This window comes from Meles meles, chromosome 16 (genome assembly GCF_922984935.1).
Source record: "Meles meles chromosome 16, mMelMel3.1 paternal haplotype, whole genome shotgun sequence".
Lineage (NCBI taxonomy): Eukaryota > Metazoa > Chordata > Mammalia > Carnivora > Mustelidae > Meles > Meles meles.
In genome coordinates this window covers 18,641,169-18,662,497 of record NC_060081.1, presented here as the reverse complement: position 1 = coordinate 18,662,497, position 21,329 = coordinate 18,641,169, and the positions used below count along the sequence as shown (strand labels likewise).

The window sequence follows — 21,329 nt, the reverse complement described above, 5'->3', positions numbered from 1 at the left end:
ATTTTAAATTTATTTGACAGAGATCACAAGTAGGCAGAGAGGCAGGCAGAGAGAGAGAGGGAAGCAGGCTCTCTGCTCATTGGGGACTTGATCCCAGGACCCTGTGATCATGATGTGAGCTGAAGGCAGAGGCTTTAATCCACTGAGCCACCCAGTCTCCCCTATTATTATTATTTTTTTTTTTACTGTGGTGGAATACTGGGCATTTCAGTTCATACTTTCTCAGGCTTGGCCACAGATGGACCTTCAAGTCAATCTTCTTGGAAATGATACACAGATGACTTTCTGGAGCTCCTTAATATTCTTCTGCCCTTTTAAATAAATTCTGCCAAATCGCCTGGCATTGCTCTCTTGGGTCATGACTGCAATTACTAAAGAGAAGCAGGTCTAGCGCGGGGTGGTCTCCCTGGTTCACGCATCATCCACAGAAGTCCCTCTCCACAGCTACTTGCTGTTCCTGACTTGCTTCGCGAGAGGCACTTGTCTGGAGTCCGGGTGATGTGTGTGTTTGTAGCACCAAACTCAATGGGTTGTGCAGGGCCCACGCTTACCAGCAGGCATTGTGCTTAGCTGTGACATCTGCATTGGCCTCTTTCCTTCATCTCTTGTCTTCTGTCTCCTGCCGTCTACGCTCTGGGCACGCGGGGGCGTATCTGGCCCGCTGCCACATGGTATGTCTTCGTACATTTTGCTAACTGTGGTCATCAGTTGAGATTCTGATCTGTAAGAGACTAAGAAGCCCTGTGGATGTTTGTCTTTCAGAAGAATACAAGCCTCTGAGGCCTGTAATTGTGAGTCCGGCTAACGAGACGGTGGAAGTAGGGCTGGGTAAGTGGGTTCCAATCACCCTATGCTGAAATCATGATGTTGAACTCAAGATTAGGATAAACTCTACCATTCCTACACATCACCAAAACCGTTTACTGAGTAGATGTGTAATTAGTGGGAAAATAGCACAAAGTATGTCTTTAAATGTTTCTTTCGATTTCCTGCCTCTCCTAGCAGAAATCTAGCCACGTCTGATTTGCCCGCCCTCACTTTCCTGTGGATGCTTATTACCCCTGAAAACATCAGCCAAGGGCTAAGTTCAACAGGACTAGAAATGAGAAATGTAATTTATCTGAGTGGCACGGGATGGATTTCTTAAGATCAGAACTAAGCTTTTAGACTGAAGGATAGGATAACAGACCAATAAGGAGAAGTACTTTTCTAGAACGACCACCAAATCAGTGACATTTTTTTATTTCAAGAGCAAAGACAAAATCCTATAAGCATCCAGACCTACATTATACAATCCAGTAACCACTAGCCATATGTGGCTATGTACATATAACTTTAAATCAAGTAAATTAATTAATTTAGTTCAATTAAAAATTAGTCCTTCAGTCACATTAGCCATATTTCAAGGGCTTAATAGCTTTATGTGTCCAGTGATTACCGTATTAGCACAAACATAGAACATTTCTGCCATCACCGAATGTTCTCTTGAAAACCACTGGTTCAAACATAAAAACAGATTTTGGTATCAGAGGATCAAAAGCCGGGCTGGCATACAAAGTTCTTTTCTGTAAAAGTCACTGCATGAAGACAGTGAATAGCTGTACGGAGATTAGAAGGTAAACATTTGTGACCACAGAGATCACAAGTAGGCAGACAGGCAGGCGGGGGGAGGGGGGGGCGGGGGAATCAGGCTTGCTGCTGAGCAGCATGCAGGGCTCGATCCCAGGACCCTGGGATCATGACCCGAGCCGAAGGCAGAGGCTTTAACCCACTGAGTCACCCAGGTGCCCCCTTTCTTAATTTTAATGCCACAGATCTATTGTATATCTGTTGCTCTAACACGGCACTTAATCGGGCCACAAACCATTGCAATATCTAGGATTTTCTTGCCGTCTCCCCAAGAACCACTTTTTGCCCTGTTGGCCATAGCTTCTGTTAAGAATTCATGTTCTAGAGGCATACATTTTAGGCCTCTGAAGTTCAGGTGGCATTGATCTCCAAATCTAAAAAATAGCTTCATGTTAGGAAATGATTATTTTAATATACCCCGATGACCAGGTGCGCAGATTACCCTGTCATATGATTATCCTGAAGGGTGTCAAACAAGCTTATACTAAGGTTCAATACCAATAAAATGACTTAGGAAAATAGGAACTGGGGCATACTTCCTTAACTTAATAAATAACATCAATTCAAACTAATAGTCCCTGAATTTCTTTTTTTTTTTAAGATTTTATTTATTTATTTGACAGACAGAGATCACAAGTAGGCAGAGAGGCAGGCAGAGAGAGGGGGGAAGCAGGCTTCCCGCCGAACAGAGAGCCTGATGCAGGCCTCGATCCCAGGACCCTGAGACCATGACCTGAGCTGAAGGCAGAGGCTTAACCCACTGAGCCAGGTGCCCCAGTCCCTGATAATCTTAATGGAGAACCACACACAGTACTGTGAGACATTCTACAGGCATAGACCCTCCAAGCAAAGATGCCCAAATAACTGGCATTACTTAACATATTCTAGAAGTGCCCAGTTGATACCATCATCCATAAAAGAACAAAGCATGCTTACTGTAATGGAGAAAGGACCTTATTATTTTCAGATCATATAATGTATGTATTACTTTCACGAGAGTTACTGGGGAGAGGTTAGAATTAATATATTATTAATTGGCCAGATACAAAATTAATATTCTAGGTGTAGCGGAAGTCCCTTCAGCTGCGGTGGTGTGCTGTGGGGAAGAGATGGATTTGTAAGTCCCCGAGTGAGGTCCTGCCTCCCTGAGACCACTACTGCGGGGAGGAGACTCTGGGCGAAGCCGTCATCACTGTGTTTGACCAGGAGGCAAAACCTTCAACCGGGGACTTGCGGGATAAGAAGGAGAGAGCTTACATTAAACTCCGAGTCATTGGACATGGCGGCAGTTGGATTCACTTTGAAGTGACGATGATGGACGGCACATGTCAGGAAACTCACAGAATCATACTGTCAAAGACCGGATGTTCCCGTGATTCACTCAGGTTTCTCTTGGAAGGTCAGAGGATTGCTGATAATAACAGGATTAATGACAATGAGAGCTGGAAATGGTGTGATTGAAGATGTGATTGAAGTTTATCAGGAACAAACAGGGAGGTCATACCACAGTTTAAATATTATTTTTACTTTTTTCCTCTTTCCCCTCAATCCTCTTTTAGTTTCAAAAATAATTCTTTTGTCATGTGGCGTTCAAGATGGAATTGACGACAGGCCCCTTACCTCCTTAAGGCGTCTGGTGGTGAGAATTCTGGTGTCCATGAAAACATCATTATCGTTTGTTTTCCTGGTGCTGAGTTTTGGTGATGAAACCTCAGTTTCTGTCACCCTCTCCTTTTTACAAATTGCGCATGTGCACAGAGGGGCCACCCTTTTCCAGGACTGTGCGTCTTCAGGCTTGCGGTAAATAACCCGCCGATGCTAGTGTTCATAATGGCTTTCCGACTGACCCTGAAATTCTGGCTCGTGATTACTTCCCTCCTGGACGTGTGGCTTTCAGCAGGAGACGGAAGTTTCGCAGAGAACTGAGCTGTGGAAAAATGGTCTTTCCTTAACTTAAAGCTGCTTTTAAAATTTGAGAGTCTGGCCCCAAAGAAGAGGAATATTGGGCTGAAGTTGAGGTGGCGTAGAGATGGTGAAGATAGGGACTAACTCCAAAGATGGCTTCACTGGAGATAAACCATTTTAAGATTAAAGAAAGATCTTGTTATAAGACTCCCTGAAAACTTGTGATTTTCATAAGTAGTTAATAAAGTTTTTCATGCAGAAGTGTACGCAACAGAGCACTGCTCTTTTTATCTTATTTGTACTTTTTGGCCTGGGTATAGGGGTTTTAAATGGATATTGTCTATACCAACTTCATTAAAATAAAAATATTTGTAAAAGCAAGCAAGCGACTAAAATTGATATTCTAAAATGGTAAACGTGTTTGGCAATAACCAGCTAGAGAACAAAATGGGCAAAGAGATCCCATTTGCAACAAGTCATAGAGATGTTTATAAAATTCTTAGCAAAATCTTTCAAAAATATATAGGATTTATAGGAGAGAAAAAAAAAACACACACACAAATTCTGACCTATCTCTCAGGAAAATTGAGATTTAAAGCTTTCATATCAACAAAGAGTGGGAGTGATGTTATTTCCAATGGGGAGAAAATTTGTTCTTAGAGGAAAAAAATCTAAAGTGATATACTGTGTCTGTGGTATTAAAAATTCACGGGGAGGGGGTGCCTGGGTGGCTCAGTGGGTTAAAGCCTCTGCCTTCGACTCAGGTCATGATCCCAGGGTCCTGGGATCGAGCCCCACATCGGGCTCTCTGCTCAGCGGGGAGGCTGCTTCCTTCTCTCTCTCTCTGCCTGCCTCTCTGCCTGCTTGTGATCTCTGTCAAATAAATAAAACAAAATCTTTGAAAAAAAATTCATGGGGAGGGAAACAGTTAGGATAAAAATGTCTTAAAAGGCTCCAAAGGGGAACAATGATGAAAACAATCTTGAGAAACACCGAATTAAGGAAAACTGTAATAGAAATGTATATTTTTTCTTACATGGAAAACTGGAAATTGTAAAGATAGCAACTCTTAAAATTATAGTTTTAATGGAACTCCAATAAAAATATGATGGGCGCAAAAGTTGGCAAGTGGTTCTAAAATTCACCCAGAAGATTAAAATGATGAGATTATTAAGATAATCTTGGGAAGAAGAGCTCTAAGTGATACTAACATTTACCCTAACACTGCAGTAATTAAGATTTGTGGTACCATTGGCATCAGTATACACATTCAAATCAAGAAAGCCTCAAACAATTTATTTTCTAATAAAAGTGGCATCACAAATTGTTACTCAATAAGTGGTTCTGAAATGATCAGTCAGCTATTTGGACAAAAGCCTTAGGTTAAATCTCTCCCTCACACCATACCCAATTATATTCTAGATAGAGTAAAGAACTAAAACAATACAATAAAACAATGAAAACATTTTATATACCTCAATGAAAATGTACATAGATATTTTCCTGATTTTAGAAAGAAACTGTGAGAACAGATAAAACAGAAATTTGACCAAGTAAAAAATAAAAATATCTATACCCAAAGAACTTCCACAAACAAAAATAGAAGGAAAGCAGTGAACTCTGAACAGTATTTGGAATAGTTTTCATACGTGACAAAGAGTTAATGTCATGGCTATTATAAAGAGCTCCCACACAGCAGTGAGGTTTGTATGAGACTCAAGTAATGGCATAACAAGCAGTTTTTAAAGGCAAATGAATACTAAACTTATAAAGGGCACGTTCATTCACCCTGATTTCAAGCAATGCTGTTGAAAATTTAAATGGAATCTTTTTTCTCTTGTTGGTCAATGACCAAAAGTATTTGGAATCTGGGGGCAAAGGGGTTCAAAGGCACTCCCTCACACTGCTGGACAAAGTGACGTTATGTATAGTCTCACTTGGGCGAGGGGGGCTGGCTTTTTAAATCTGTATTTCCAGATTCAGAGTAGTGCTTCAGTATATGTACAATATTGATGTGCAAGAATAATCATTAGAATGTTAATCCTAATAGTGAAAAAATTGGAAACAAATTGTGTTTAGCAATAGGAAAAGCATCAGTCATAATTATTTGTATTATGGAATAGTAAACAGCCTTGAAACGGACTATTTTGGAAGGCTGATCTCATGAGCAGGAATTCCCAGGATACAATATTCACAAAGAGTAGACCATAACATTCCCTTTTTAAAATTGCATGTGTACACAGAGAAGATGAGGAATAAGAGGCATGAAGTTACTAATCAGTTATCTCCAAGTGGTGGGTTTAAGGGCAATTTTTCTTTTTCTTTGTACTTTTCTATAATTTAAAATCTTTATTCAATGGCCGTTTATTAATCTAGCTAGATCAGATAAAAGTCAGTTGCTAAGATTAAAACTACATTGCTTTGCAGGATCCAAGCTGCAATTAATCTGCAATGTCAGTGGCAAGTTTAGTGACTCTGTCTTCTGGAAGTGGAATGGGTCATCAATTGACGACGATGACTCAGTGCTGGCAGAGGAATATGTACTGTAAGTATGCTACAATGTGCAACAGAGAAGTGTTGGTATTAAATTTCATGTCATGAAATATATACAACCTTGATGGTTTAGTTGGATAGCAAAAGTTAGTTGATTAGCCCTTGATGCTTTGCTGTCCCTGTTGAGTTTTGCTGAGCTAAACAGGATTTATAAGACCTTCTACACGTCAGGTAAAAGTCCATGTCATTGTGGTGCAAAAAACAGACCACTTGGAAGGCTTTCTCTTGAATTTGGATAAATATGTTACAACATTCCAATGAAGCAACTTTCCTGAATTACCCTTCATGTTGTTCTGGTTTTTTCTTCTTTTTTTAAATTTTTTTTTAAAATTTTCTTCTTTTTTTAAAGTTTTTTCATTTTTTTAATTGTGTATGTTAGTCACCAGTATGTTAGTACATCATTAGTTTTTGATGTAGTGTTCCATGATTGTTCCATGATTCGTTGTTTGAATATAGCACCCAGTGCTCCATGCAATCCGTGCCCTCCTTAATACCCATCACTGGGCTAGCCCATCCCCTCACCCCCCTCCCCTTCTAAAACCCTCCGTTTGTTTCCCTGGAGTCCATAGTCTCTTGTGGTTCGTCTCCCACTCCGATTTCTCCCCCTTCATTTTTCCCTTCTCCTAATGTCCTCCATGTTATTCCTTCTGTTCCACAAGTAAGTGAAACCGTATGGTAATTGTCTTTCCCTGCTTGACTTACTTCACTCAGCATAATCCTCTCCAGTCCCATCCATGTTGATGCAAAAGTTGGGTATTCATCCTTTCGGATGGCTGAGTAATAGTCCATTGTGTATATGGACCACATCTTCTTTATCCATTCATCTGTTGAAGGGCATCTCGGCTCTTTCCACACTCTGGCTATTGTGGACCTTGCTTCTATGAACATTGGGGTGCATATGGCCCTTCTTTTCACTACATCTGTATCTTTGGGGTAAATACCCAGTAGTGCAATTGCCAGGTCATAGGGTAGTTCTATTTTTAATTTTTTAAAATATTTTATTTATTTATTTGACAGAGAGAGAGGTCACAAGTAGGCAGAGAGGCAGGAGGAGAGAGAGAGGGAGAAACAGGCTCCCCATTGAGCAGAGAGCATGATGCGGGCTCGATCCCAGGACCCTGAGATCATGACCTGAGCCGAAGGCAGAGGCTTAAACCACTGAGCCACCCAGGCGCCCCCTATTTTTAATTTTTTAAAAAATATTTATTTATTTGACAGACATCACAAGTAGGCAGAGAGGCAGGCAGAGAGAGAGAGAGAGAGAGGAGGAAGCAGGCTCCCGGCTGAGCAGATAGCCCGATGTGGAGCTGGATCCCAGGACCCTGACCAGAGCCGATGGCAGAAGCTTTAACCCACTGAGCCACCCAGGCACCCCTATTTTTAATTTTTTGAGGAAACTCCATGCTGTTTTCCGAAGTGGCTACACCAATTTGCATTCCCACCAACAGTGTAAGAGGGTTCCCCTTTCTCCACATCCTCTCCAACATTTGTTGTTTCTTGCCTTGTCGAGTTTGTGTTATGTTTTTTTAAAAATTTAGGAAGGACTCATTAAGTGGGACCAAGAATTGGGGGCTCCACGTCTCAAGTGGCTGTTTCCTCTCTAGGGATCAACTCCCGACTCCTTAGCATTCTCCTTGGCCATCTGCTCCAGGCTCCTTGTCTCATGCATTCTTCTCTGTGCCCTCATGGTGACTAGAATGCACACCCATCTTTTTCTTCTTGGAAGCTGGTAATTTTACTTTGATCTCTGCTTCTGAGTCTTTTACAGACAGTGGTCTTTGCACTATAAAATCTCAGATCAGTATTGCTAACAGCCTGATTATTATTCCTGTGCATAGGGCTGTTGATAATTTCTGCTGCGATTCATGTGGTGAATAAAGAGATCAACCATGTATATGTGTCTCAGTTATAGTTTTCCTTAAACAACTTCATTTATTCTCTCTCTTTTGAACAGAGTGAAAAATCCTTCAGAAAGAGGAAAGGATATAGTCATCGCCATTCTTAATATTTCAGAAGTGGAAAGTAGGTTTTATCTATATCCATTTACTTGTATAGCCAAGAATACAGATGGCATAAATTCAGCATATATCCGATTAATACATCCAGGTAAACAACAGAATATTTGAAATGCAGTTTTGGTTTACTGTTGCAAGAGTCTATGACCTTGAGGTTCACAGTGCTGTTTCCTCTGCCTGGAATGCTTTTGGAGTCCTCTTAACCTGGCAAACTTCTATTCTTTCACTTGTCAGCTGTACCATTTCTTCTCCTGGAAGCTTTCTGTGCTCTTGCCTGCCCTTAACAAGCTTTCTGACCAAACAGACAAGGTTAGTGCCTCTGTTAAATACTTTCAGAGAACCCTATGCCCCGTTACAGTATCTGTCATCCTTAGTTTTCTTTATTGATTTAAATTCTATGATGGTGCTGACCACGTATCGCAACAGTCATTCTATTTCCAGAGCTAGTAGTGACGTAAATCTGGCTTATCATAGGTATCTCATGAACATTTTAAGTAAATGACAGCATCATAGACAGGGAAGGCCTAAATATCTACGTTCCAGAGAGGATGTCAGAAGTTACTGCGTTTTTTTCAATTATATAATCAAACACAATATTAAAAATATTTGTGAAATATTTTGATTATTTGTAGTTGGATTAAATATAGGGTATTTATGAATGGGTACATGGGAGAAAATTTAAAAACCTATAGATAAACTATTAGAATTAGAAATGAATTTAACAAGATCACTAGTGCCTCTTTACATGTAAACATATGTACGTACATACAGTATTTCTATGTAGTCAATAAATACCAACAACAAATAGAAATTAAACTTAAAATATTGAATTTACAATAGTATCAAAAATTATCATATACTTAGGATGAATCTGACAAACGCTATTTAAGACCTCTGTGATACAAACTAAAAAAAGACATTGAGATAAATTAGAAAAGACCTAAATAGGTAGAAGGATATACAATATTCATAGATTGAAAGACTCTGTATTATAAAGATATCAGTTCTCCCCAATGAATCTATAGATTCAAAAAAAATTCCAATCAAAATTTCAACAGTATTTGTGCACGTTTGGATATGTGCTTATGTGGGTGTGTTGTTGTGGGCAGGTTTATTCTTAAAGTCATATGGAACTGTTAAGGGGCAAGAATTATCAAGGTGAACAAAAATAGCAGATCTGGAAGATTTACACTAGAGGTATCATGATTTTGTGTGAAACTACCACAAATAAGGCTATCAGTGTGAACTATCCATTGGGCCAATTGGATATTGGTTTGAAAAATGGTATATATCTTGATTCCTATTTCTTATTTAAATCAGCTGCAGGTGGATCAAAGACCCAGATTGGGAAATTAAAATAATAGAGCTTTTAGACTCTCTTTTCTGGGTGCCTACATGACCTCTGACGTTTAGAAGGCACTTTTTTCTTCTTTCTTCTCTACACCCCCTTACTTCTCTGCCCCTCCTCCACTGTAATCATTGGAGGGAATGAGGCTAGAAGAATGTGGAAGGGTGACTCATTCTGTTTGGCATTCCTAAGCCCCTTCTTTCCTTTCCCCTAGACTTCAGCTTTCCTCACCTGATTCTTACACCTCCAGAAACTTCTGTAGGGTTTTGAGTGACTTGTCTTGTTTTACTCTGAAGTGCTCTATCCTATGCGCTTTGGCACTTTTTCGGTGTTATTGTATACAGTGGACCCTTGACTAACATGGGAGTCAGGAGCACCAACACTTCTATCCCAGTCAAAAATTTGAGTATAACTTCGAGTCCCCAAAACTTTACTGCTGATAGCCTGCTGTTGACCCGAAGCATCATGGATAACATAAACAGTTAATATATATTTTGAATGTTATGTGTATTATATACTGTGTTCTTACAATATGGTAAGCTAGAAAAAAGAAAATATTAAGAAAATCATAACTTACAGTAACTGTATTGTTAAAAAAAAAAGTATAAATTGATCCATGCAGTTCAAACCTGAACTGTTCAAGCATCAACTGTCTTGTAAAATTTAGGTGGAAATTTAATACAGTGCACCTCAGTTTTATAAAGTATCAAGTCTAGATGGCTTTGTACATTAGTATGTTTTATTAAGTGGTAATAATTATACGTTAATATTATCTGGGATTTGGGATGGCAGAACAGTCCCCAAAATGGTTTCTCCGAGATGATAATATTTAATTGGGTATGCCCAAATTTTAATTCTTTTGGTTCTAATATCTTTTTTTCCTCTTCTCTGCTATAGTGCCTGATTTCAGGAAGCACACAATTGGTGTATTTGTCATGTTAACAGTAATAATTACATGCTCTGTTTTCATCTACAAAATCTTCAAGGTTGACATTGTGCTTTGGTACCGGGATTCTTGCTATGATTTTCTCCCCCAAAAAGGTATGATTTTGTATTCTGGGCAACTTTTCCTTGTCGGAGAGAGGGGATAGTTAAGAGATATAGAAGATAACTGAGAGGGTTTTTACTTAAATTTTAAAATGAAAAGTGGCATATACAAGCATAGTAGTTACTCTTATACGTCATTATAGTTTGGGGACTGAACAGACTGAATAGCATTGCTTTGCAAGTTCCTGCTTTAGTGTTCCTAACGGTGGGATAAACAGGCATTTCAGAGCATTTGTTTGCCAGTCCAGTTTAGTACTCTTGAGGGTCGGCCCCTTGCTGGGTAGGACCTGTGCTGGGTAGGACATAGCTGACCCCATGATCTGCCTCCAGAGGAAAGAGACGATGATTTTCATGCATCAGGGAAGCTCCGCTTTCTCTTTTGTTTAAACCTTGCAAAAATAATTTAATACTACAATACTACATAAAAGGAAGAGTGGATAGAATTCAGGGCTGAGACACAGGGAAGAACATAAGACCAGGGAGCTAAGGATAGTTCCCCGACCAAGAGGAAAAGAATCTCTGCACATGAGCCGGCCATTCAGTAATAAAGAATCTATTCAGAGTTAGACACAATAAAATAGAAACTTGTAGGGGAGGACCACTTAAAAAAGTTACTGTATTTTTGGTACAGCTGCTTCATTCATACCCTCACACACACACAAATTAATAATTCATTCTGAACTGCATGTTGGGGAGACTGACTTTACCAATTCTTTCCTTTTTTTGGATCTAAATATTTCACATTTTCCCCTCTAGCTTCAGATGGAAAGACCTATGATGCTTACATACTATATCCAAAGACTCTTGGGGAAGGGTCCACCTGTCCCTCGGATATTTTTGTGTTTAAAGTCTTGCCTGAGGTCTTAGAAGAACAGTATGGATATAAACTGTTCATTTATGGAAGGGATGCCTATGTTGGGGAAGGTGAGTGTGTCGTGTAAAAGAGTAAAAGTCTTTGTTGTAAAAATAATTGCTAAAGTTAGGTTTCATCTTTCTAGGAGGACTGTGGTGTAGGTACACAGATTTGGCTGTTTTAAGAACCTCCTCGGTGATGTGTGATGGCGATTTTCACATCTATCAAAGCAAAATACTCACTTTTCTCGTATTTTGCTGGCAGAAGAATTAACCAAGTTTTATTTAGTTTTGGAAAACTTCACAACTAGTTGGATCCAATAGTTGGATCCTGAGACAGCAACACAGGAGTGGAAGAGATCAAGTGGTTTAATACCTGAAATAGATTCTGAGTCCTAAATGAAATATTCTGCCTTTGTGGGTCAGGTTTTGAGCTGGTCTATAAAATCAAACTTCTTTCACCTTAATTAAGATGAGAAAAAAGAGGGGGCATCTCGGTGGCTAAGTTGGTTAAGCAGCTGCCTTCAGCTCGGGTCATGATCCCAGGGTCCTTGGATTGAGTCCCAAATAAGCTTCCTGCTCAGTGGGGTGGGGGGTCCTGCTTCCCCCTCTGCTCCTCCCCTGCTCATGCCAAAAAAAAAAAAAAAAAAAAAAAGGATGGGAAAAAAGAGCATTAGAAGACAAAAGGGATGGGATGGGAAGAACCTTCTGGGGTTTTGGTTTGGGAGAGAATGATTACTATTTGAAATTTTACTCACTCTTACTGTGCTCATGTTTTTCAGACATCGTTGACGTCACTAATGAAAACATAAGGAAAAGCAGAAGACTGATTATCATTTTGGTCCCAGAAGCATCAGGATTGGGCTGCCTGGGGAATTCATCTGAAGAGCAGATAGCCATGTACAATGCTTTCGTTCAGGATGGAATTAAAGTTGTCCTGCTCGAACTGGAGAAAATCCAAGACTATGAGAAAATGCCAGAAACCATTAAATTTATCAAGCGGAAACATGGGGCCATACGCTGGTCAGGGGACTTTAGAGAAGGATCATGGTCTGCAAAGACAAGGTTCTGGAAGAACGTCAGATACCACATGCCAGTCCAGCGGCAGCCCCATTCATCCAAACCCCAGTTTCTGTCCTGGGCCACAAGGCCAGACACTAAGAAAACGCTGCAGAAGGAGGTGCAGGTGCCTCTGGGGTAGCAGGGGAGAAACTTGGTCCAGAGTTCCTTGGGTGACTCCCGTCTTCGGGCATTGTAGGCTGGGCTGTGCCCCCACTGACCGTACAGTCATAAAATGCACCTGTGGCGTCCCTTATCCCTGAGGTCATCTGGAATCAGATTGTTAAGGGAACAGAATGTGCTGGTGATAGCAGGTCAGCCCAATTCAGAACCCAGGGCTTGGAAATCCTTCTAGAAAGCAACAGAAGCCCCGCCTGAGTGTTTGGACTGCTAACAGGCGCCGGGACTGCAAATGAGAGGGAAGAATTAGCAGGAAATATTTAGCATCTAGAAACGGTTTTATGAAGTTGTCTACAGTCCAAGGGCAGGGCCGTGGCCCAGTCCGGTGACTGCCTGGTCCCTTGCCCCCCCACTTCCTTGGCAAAGTGAGACTGGTATTTCACAGACGAAGGTAGGAGAACTTTCCGTTTGCTTCGCACTTGCCATATGCATCGACAGCCAGATCTCCTTTTCCAAAGACCGAATTTCATTTTACAGACCTTTATAACTCTCATTTCGGTGAAGAGAGGGATGCGTGAGGATTGCACGTTTTTGAAATAACCTTGGCTTTGTGTTGGAGAGAGAGACTAAAAAGCAGGAATTGCAGAGACCTGATCCAGCTCTGCATGGTTCCCTTGCTGGAATGACCATTCTGTTCTACCCTCCTCTTCTGCGTTCCACTTGACTCATTGCTTCTTCGGAAGGACAACTTCCACGTCACTTCTTCCTCCTCCTCTCTGCCACACACCTGGCCCACAGATTGATTAGCTGTCCTTCACGAAATGCTGCTCTACGCTCCTCCTGCTCTTAAAAGCCCTCTGCGGGGCTCCTCCTGGTTGAGGAGCCAAAGCCCTTCCCCTAGTCTGTATGCATGGCTGTTCCCATCACCGTCCTGCTGTGTGAATTCCCAGGTCAGCCTCCTGTGCCTTCACGGCCACTGCTCCTGTGACCAGAATGCCTTCTCGAATTTTCTCCAGCTGACCAGAGTTTTATGAAATTTGAAATTTACTCCAGCTGTTTCTTTAAGAGATTTCCCCAGGAAACTGCCCTAGGACACCAGCTCTCTCCTCAGAGTCTGGTAACACTTAGTCTGTTGGCTGTCACTTTATGAGACGGCGTTCTTTCTCCAGCCAGAAACTCTGCTCTTGGCTGAGGAGGCTGCGGGTGTGTCTCTCCTTGCCTGGATGCCTTCCAAGTAATTTGTCTACTTGACGTAGATTTGGGTAGGGCTTTCTTACTGAAAAATGTCCACAGATTATCAGATTTAAGTTTTGTAATCATCCTAATGTTATAGAGAAAGCAAGTGACCTATTTTTTAAAAAATATGTTCTTAGTGCTGTCGGACCTAGGGCTCACAACGGTGTTGTTGGCTTTGAGTGTAGTGTCTTGAACACTTCGGGTCAATAAATGTCCCTTTCAGTCCTACCCCTAGCACTTTTGTGAGAAGAAATGATTGTTTTCTAGGATGGTGGCTTGGAAGGCTTGCATTTAAGAAACCAAATTCTAAACTTCTGAGTGTTGGAATTTACAAAAATTCTGGTTAGGTTTTCTGAAAACCATTTCTGCTTTCATATATTCTTTCTTGAAAGGTAAATATTTCTTAGTGAATTAAAAATGAAAGCAAGTTAGATTTTTGGTATAGGAGACTATTTTTTAGAACTTGATGGTACTCCTTAGAGAAACCCCAGAAAACTGAAAAGCCAAGTTCACATGCCACTTGCCCCATTTTAAAGGTTGATGAACATGGACAGGCCCTCTGTTTTTTTATTTTTAATGTTCCTTGTTACCAGTGAACACAAACTGACACAGTGTATCCCCGTCCCCGACAGTGATCAGAGCTAGACAGAAACAGAGCTGAATGCTCTGCCTCTTCTCTCTCCACCGGCTTTCTCTTGGATCCCATCTGGCAGCCTCGAGTGATAGCACCGTTCTGGAACTGCTGTTTCCAAAAAAACAGCCTTATTTTTATTTGGCAGCACACACAGGGCTGGGGTTTGGGGCTGTCATGGCCAAAAGGCCCATCAGCTACTTAAAACCTAGGTTGCTGATGATTTTTAGTCTGTCACCTATAAAATACACTTGCGTGTGTAGCACCAAGAAAGCCCTTTCTGAAACCTAGACTCAGCAGCAAAGTTGGCCAGAAAAGTAAGGAGCGGAGAGACCAACCAAGAATTACCAATAGCATTGCACCTGGAGTTCAGGGAGGGACAAGAATCAAGGGATGTGCCTGGGACCAGGAGGAGCCCCAACAGGAAAGCGCATGTCACTGTGTCACTCCCACTTCCCAGGGGAGGATTCCAGAGGAAGGAGCGACACTCTTAGTTCTCTGGGAACTTCCTTTGTTTTATTGTTTTCCCCCCAAACCTCTTCTAAGCTCTTCCTTTCAGGCCTTCCTCATTAATTAGATTTTACTGCATTATCTGATGGTGGTCAGCCTAAGTGTTTGAAGGAAAGTTTGCCAACAAAACCTTTGGCTTCCGGTAGTGAAAACTGGCTTAGCAGAATTTGTGTTTTCCTACTCCTGCCGCCTCTTTGTGTGTTTGTGATAAAAGAAAAGATATTGAGCCATTTTTTCCCAGTGGCATTTTTGATAAATTATATTTTTACTGGTTAATGATGAAGGGTTTTTAGAAATGTCTTTATATGATTATGAGCAGATACCAAGTATTTTTATACAGTAAAACACCCGTTCATGTACAGCATGTATCCCTGGTCAATGGATTGAATTTATTTTCCAATAAAATTGGCAAAACCTGGTATTGAATATTCTCATGAAAATCTGTTTCTGCACGGCCGTGTCCTGGGCTTACCTGGCCACACTCCCAGGTCTATGTAGGGAGGGGACCCCTGGTGCCTGGGGGATTTGGAGGCTATTAGCCGGCCACTCAGGCCTGAATCCCATCTGTAGCTTCAGGGGCAGTCTACCTGTCTGCTTGCTTCTAAAATGGATTAAAATGTGAGTTTGTTTCTTTAATTATTTGCTGTTTACTAGTTCAAGAAAGTTAAGGGCAGCATTTGTATGGACTTTTTTACATTTTATAGAAAGTTTCTGTTGCTTTTCTCCTTCGACCCTGGAAGTGAACGAAATCGGCCAGCATGGTGTCCACAGCGCAAGCGCACAATGCTCAGGAACTCCAGGGATCAGAGAGAGCCCTGCCCTGTCAGCGCTGCTCTGTTCTCACCTGGCAGCTCTTCTCACGAGCAGGTGGCTCTTCAGCAGGCCGGAGGGAGGCGGGTCAGCCCAGAGTCTGAAGAGCCTACCCTAGATTCTGCCTCCTCCTTGGTGTGCAAATGTGGACAAACTATTGGAGCCCCGGTTTCCTCACCTACAAAATGGGTATAATGTCTCCTTCGTAGAGCTGTGTAAGGATGAGAAGGATGAGGTGTCCTCTGACAGGCACTGTGCCTAACATACAGCAGGTCCTCAGGAAATGGAAGCTTGGTTAGCAGCAATTCTACGAATAAACTTCGGTCATATTAGAATCTGCAAATACAATGCAATTGCACAAGAGAATCTGCAAACCAGAAGTGGCAGCTGACACCGAGGGAAGCGGGAAGTCAAGCCTTTGGAGAAATAAAATACAAATGCTCAGATGAAGCTGTGTGACACAAGACGCCAAGAGCCCTGCTCCCATCAGCCCCCGAGTGGCTGTGTCACTGAGGCCTGAGGACCGGCTCATTCACACTGGCCCTCTGCTGCCCAGGGACTGGAAGGGATGTCTGGTTGCTAAAGAAAGGGATTTTACACGTTCCTGAAGGATTTCTCAGTAGGAACGAAAAAATGAAAGAACCTCTGGAAATTTGGGGATCAGCTATCCAGAAAACTTGCCTCTACGGAATTTCTTACTGGAAACAGTCAGAGAGATTTCCACCAGAGTTTGGTTATTTTACCACTTAATATGTTTTTTTAACAAACAAACATGTCAATGCTAACAATCATTTAAAAAAAATATTTAAAAGTGGGTTGTTTTTTTTTTTTTTTGAATGAGGAGTTTTATTCTCTTTATCAAATAACTTCCTCAGAATACAGTTTGTTTTGTTTTTTTGTTTGTTTTTTTGCTCTTTGGAAATGTTTCTTCATCGGGATGTTATCTGGTAGAAAAATTCCTGGTTATAAATTCCGGCACTGTCATAGTTTTGAAGTGAGAGCAAAGCACTTTGTTGGTTTTTACCTCTGTTTTCTCATCTGTGAAATAGGACTTCCTGTGTTTCAAGGTTTTTATGTATGGAAAGCCTCTGTCCAGCATCTGAGAAAGAACCTCAAAAAAAAAAAAAAAAAAAATATATATATATATATATATTTAATTTTGCCTTTTGATCAGATAAAACAACAACAAAAAAAATCCATTTATCCAGAATGTATCTTTTTCAGATTCTGGGGTTTTGGGTGTGGAGGGAGAGGAAGGCATGCCATCTTTGTTTTTTTTTTTAAAGATTTTATTTATAAGAGAGAGAAAAAGCAGGGGGAGGGGCAGAGGAGAGGGAGAAGCAGTCTCCCTGCTGAGCAGGGAAAAAAGGCATATCATCTTGGAGTTAACTTCTAAAAATGATAATAACTTCTATTTAATTCGGTTTTAACAAGTCAGGATCTGGCTTGTTATTTTATTTTTTTTTTAAGATTTATTTATTTGACAGACAGGGATCACAAGTAGGCAGAGAGAGAGGAGGAAGCAGGCTCCCCGCTGAGCAGAGAGCCCCATGTGGGGCTCCATCCCAGGACCCTGGGATCATGACCTGAGCCGAAGGCAGAGGCTTTGGCTTGTTGTTTTAAATGTACACTTCACCCTGGAAAAATGCAGGTTTGAACTGTGCATCATTCCAGGATCAATTGTAGCAGGTTTCCCAGATATTAATTGAGGGACTTTTAAATACAGGTATCATGGAGTTATAAAATCAGATTTCCTCAAGCTAATTTGTCAGAAGAAAATCTTTTCATCTTTGAGGGTAGAAAGTGTGAGTGTGGTGAGTTGGGCTTGACGTGAAAGCCACAGAGAGGGTAGCAGGTAGCAAGAGAATGTTCTGGAATTGGGATGGAGCCAGTTGTTCCTTTTTCACCGAGATAAGATACACAAAAGGACCACGGCAGTAACCAGAATTCATAAAATGGGAAAAGTAGATCCCACATAAAAATATGTACACGGGGAGGTAGGTGAGAGAGATCTTCTTTTGCTATATCAACATTTATTTTACAGCCAAAATATGATTGTGTGTGTGCGTGTGCACATACTTGTTTTAGGGAGAGGAAGAGTTACAGGAAACAGAGAACACTATCTAAAGGGAGTATTAACCTATCAAAGCAAAAAACATGTTCATCGTGACACATGTTGCTCAGGTCTTGGCTGATTAAAGCACGCAGACCCTGCGTGTTCACCTTAAGCCAGCAAGAAAAGAAACATGGCCGCAGGTGGGAGGCTACCCCCAACATTAACACGGCAGTCAGGAGAATTTGTAGCTGTGAGACTGGTGGCGCCTGTACCACTTGAATCTAGATGAACAGGATGTTGTTTTTTGAGGCCTGTGCTGGGAATTGGAAGACGAATTTACTCAGAGTGACAGTCAGTGAAGCTTGTTTTTCTCAGAACCTTTGACCTGGAAGTGATCCCAAGTGTCACTGGGATCCCTCTTCTGGGTCAGGGACAAGCTGCCCTGATACCATTCCATAGTGTTCCCCTGGTTTTCCTTTCACTAAATATAGCCTGAGACTGGGACTCCTGGGACTTCTTTAGTGTGTGGGGGCGGCGGCATTGCATGAGGAACAGCTCCCAAGGGAACCCACTTCTCCTTTCACTTTGTCGTCAGTCAGTCCTGCCTGGTGGTGGCTGCTGTATCTTTCCTCAGTTGTCCTCAGCATCTTACCTCAGTTGTCCTACTTAGTCTGAGATAGAGTCGAGCTTCTCGTCGCCTTCACGGCTGTGCACGGTGGTCGTCTGTTGAACACTATTGTTAGAGGACGTCCTGTAATCCTGCTTTCTTTGGATTCCTTGTTTCCTAAAACTGGACTCCATGTCCTCTCTCAAATTCCCAAACGTAGGGGAAATATTTTTGCTCTCAAGTTTACTTTTGGATTGTTTTAAAAGTGCTAGTTATCTTCCTCACATTATACCAGACACTGAGAACACTTCAAAATCAGAAAACATTTAAATCTAGCCAAAGAGAATAGTGTGAAGAGATGGAACTTCAGGAAATGAATTTGTACTGTAGAAGGTCTTAAATATCTGACTAAAATATCTGCTCTTTATCATTCGGAGATGGCATAGGGGAGTTATCAGAGATTTTGGTTGGGAGGACATTCGAGAAATGTTGGCTGGGGGAACCTGATGATGCAGACGAATTAGGGAGTAAAGGTTTAGGGAGGCTGTTAGCAAGTGGGGATAGGAATCCCTCTGCAAGTTGTTGGTATTAGAACCATTTTTCTTAAATGAATTAAGACAATATTTTTGTATTATGGAAACAATATTGGTTTGAGAATGCAAAAATTTCTAAAATGTACAAGTAAGACAAAAGTCATTCATAACCTTACAACTTAAAAATACTTAGGGACACCTGGGTGGCTCAGTTCCTTAGGTTCAGAGCATTAGTCATGATCCCAGGGTCCTGGGATGGAGCCCCACATCATGCTCCCTGCTCAACAAAGAGCCTGCTTCTCCCTCTGCCTGCTGCTCTCCCTGCTTGTGCTTTCTCTCTGACAAATAAATACAATGTTTAAGAAAATAATTACTAACATTTAAAAAAAAGATTTTGTTTACTTATTTGAAAGAAAGATCACCAGTAGGCTGAGAGGCAGGCAGAGAAGGGAGAAGCAGGCTCCCCACCGAGCAGAGAGCCTGATAAGGGACTCGATCCCAGGACCCTGAGATCATGACCCAAGCAGAAGGCAGAGGGTTAACCCACTGAGACACCCAGGCATCCAATAATTACTAACATTTTTGAAAAATATTTTATGTATTTATTTGAGAGAGAGTACAAGAGAAGGAGAGAGTTAGCATGAGAGGCGGGGTTAGGGGTGAGGGGGGCAGAGGGAGATGGAGAAGCAGACTCCCTGTTGAGCAGAGAGCTGGAGGCAGGGCTCCATTCCTGACTCTAGGATCAAGACCTAAGTGGAGGTCAGATGCTTAATAGACTGAGCTCTCCAGGTACCCCTAATTACTAACATTTTATTGTTTTTCTATTGATATAACTGAGATCATTTAATATGTACAGTTTAATCCCCTAACTTTTTTTTTAACTTAGTAAAAATATTTGCCCATGTTACTATTATTTGAGATGTGATCTGAGAGGAACAATTAAACCTATCAAATGGATGGTCCAGAATAATTTAGCTTTTCTGCTTTGTTTGGACAGCTAGATTATTTCCAGTTTTTAGCCATTGGTTGTGAAAGTGAAATAGTCAACCCTACCTAAATATCTTTGTCCACTTCCTTCACTACTTGCTTTGCATAGATTCCTAGAATTGGTGAGCTGGAGGGCTCTGGATCTTTTCAGGATCTTTGCTAATTGAATTGCATAGATGCATTTGCTTTGCCTTCCCACAGGAAGTATGTGGCACTGAAAATACTCATTTTTAAATCTTCGTCAATTTGATAGGCAAAAAGGGTATCCTTTGTGATAAATTTTTTTTAAATTTTTTTTAATGTTTATTCGACATAAATTTTTTTTTTGTAAGTTAAACAATGAGGTCAAAAGTTTCATTTAGCATTGACAGTTGGGGGTGTGACCCTTACCCCCAAATTCTTTAAAACTCTAAGCTAATCAGCAAGAGGACCAAGAATGTAGCCCAGATGTTCCAACTCCCAGATAAATAATCTTTTTAACCAACCACTGTTAACAGATGACATTGATTAGGGATAAATGTAAGACCCTTCACTTACAACAAAAAAATGTGTAAGTATAGGTGCGGTAAGATGGCTTAGCAGCAACAAAAGTGAAAAAAAAGTATTTAGGATGTTCTCATATAGTAATTCTAGAATGAACGAACGAATGAGCAATGTGGGGCAAGAACAAGCCAAAATGGCACACCAGTCCATCCAGACCATAGGTTATATCAACACAAGGGGAACATTTATAATTATAATGATGAAAGTCCCATGTCCTCCATGTGTCAGAGGCAAAGACATAAGCCAGCAGCTGAGTGGCCTTGTGACTTGGTGGAGTCTCTGGTGTCAGGTACTTGGTCTGGGAGAAGGAGCGTTGTAGGAACATCAGCAACATTAGATGCGTGGCAATGTGGAAGACGAGGTTCTTCTTTATATGGACCCAAAGGGTATAAAGATAATCCCTAAGTGGATGACATTTCTTCCTCCCATTCAGAAGGATTGATTTGCTAGTAGGCCTACTACTGGACTGGGCTGCCATGGAGAGAATGAATTCCTCCCAGTCTAAGCTAAGCAGGGATATGAAGAAATCCAAACAGCAGATGCAAGATTAAACCAGGTGATATACAGCAGGTGTCTCTTGTGGAAGGCAATGCCTCAACCAGATCAAGTGGTGCTGGGCGGGTGGGGGGGAAGGCTGTTATAATTGTGTGTGTGGGGGTGTGTGTGTGTGTGTAACATAAAAGTCCTTAAACTGTGAGGGCTTAGAAATCTTGATGATTGCTCCATGCAATGCCCCTTGTATAGGAGGGGGCATATTACTCTACCCAAGACAGAGCCAAACTGTAGGTCCTATTCCAACCCTGTGATTTCATGATTCTCTGAATCAGACTGAAGGTAGACTGAAATTGAGAACAGAGAGACGTTCAAGGGTACACCAAGTGGGTCCCC

The 21,329-nt window shown here is 41.3% G+C and overlaps 1 protein-coding gene across 7 annotated transcripts in view; it reads left to right on the top strand.

Annotated features, from left to right (window-relative positions):
* The window catches only part of IL1R1 (interleukin 1 receptor type 1), a 69,997-nt gene extending 54,673 nt beyond the window's left edge, over positions 1-15,324 (top strand). For 5 of the 7 annotated variants that reach the window (XM_045980820.1, XM_045980819.1, XM_045980816.1 and 2 more), the window contains exons 8-13: positions 763-828; positions 5,962-6,079; positions 8,042-8,193; positions 10,348-10,491; positions 11,254-11,421; positions 12,132-15,324. In XM_045980820.1, coding sequence (XP_045836776.1) covers positions 763-828; positions 5,962-6,079; positions 8,042-8,193; positions 10,348-10,491; positions 11,254-11,421; positions 12,132-12,550 — 1,067 coding nt within the window. In that variant the 3' untranslated portion in view covers positions 12,551-15,324. Of the gene's footprint in view, positions 1-762; positions 829-2,691; positions 3,190-5,961; positions 6,080-8,041; positions 8,194-10,347; positions 10,492-11,253; positions 11,422-12,131 lie in introns of those variants that run through there. The other 2 variants (XM_045980821.1, XM_045980822.1) reach the window with 2 other exon arrangements.
* The last annotated feature ends 6,005 nt before the right edge of the window (positions 15,325-21,329 follow it).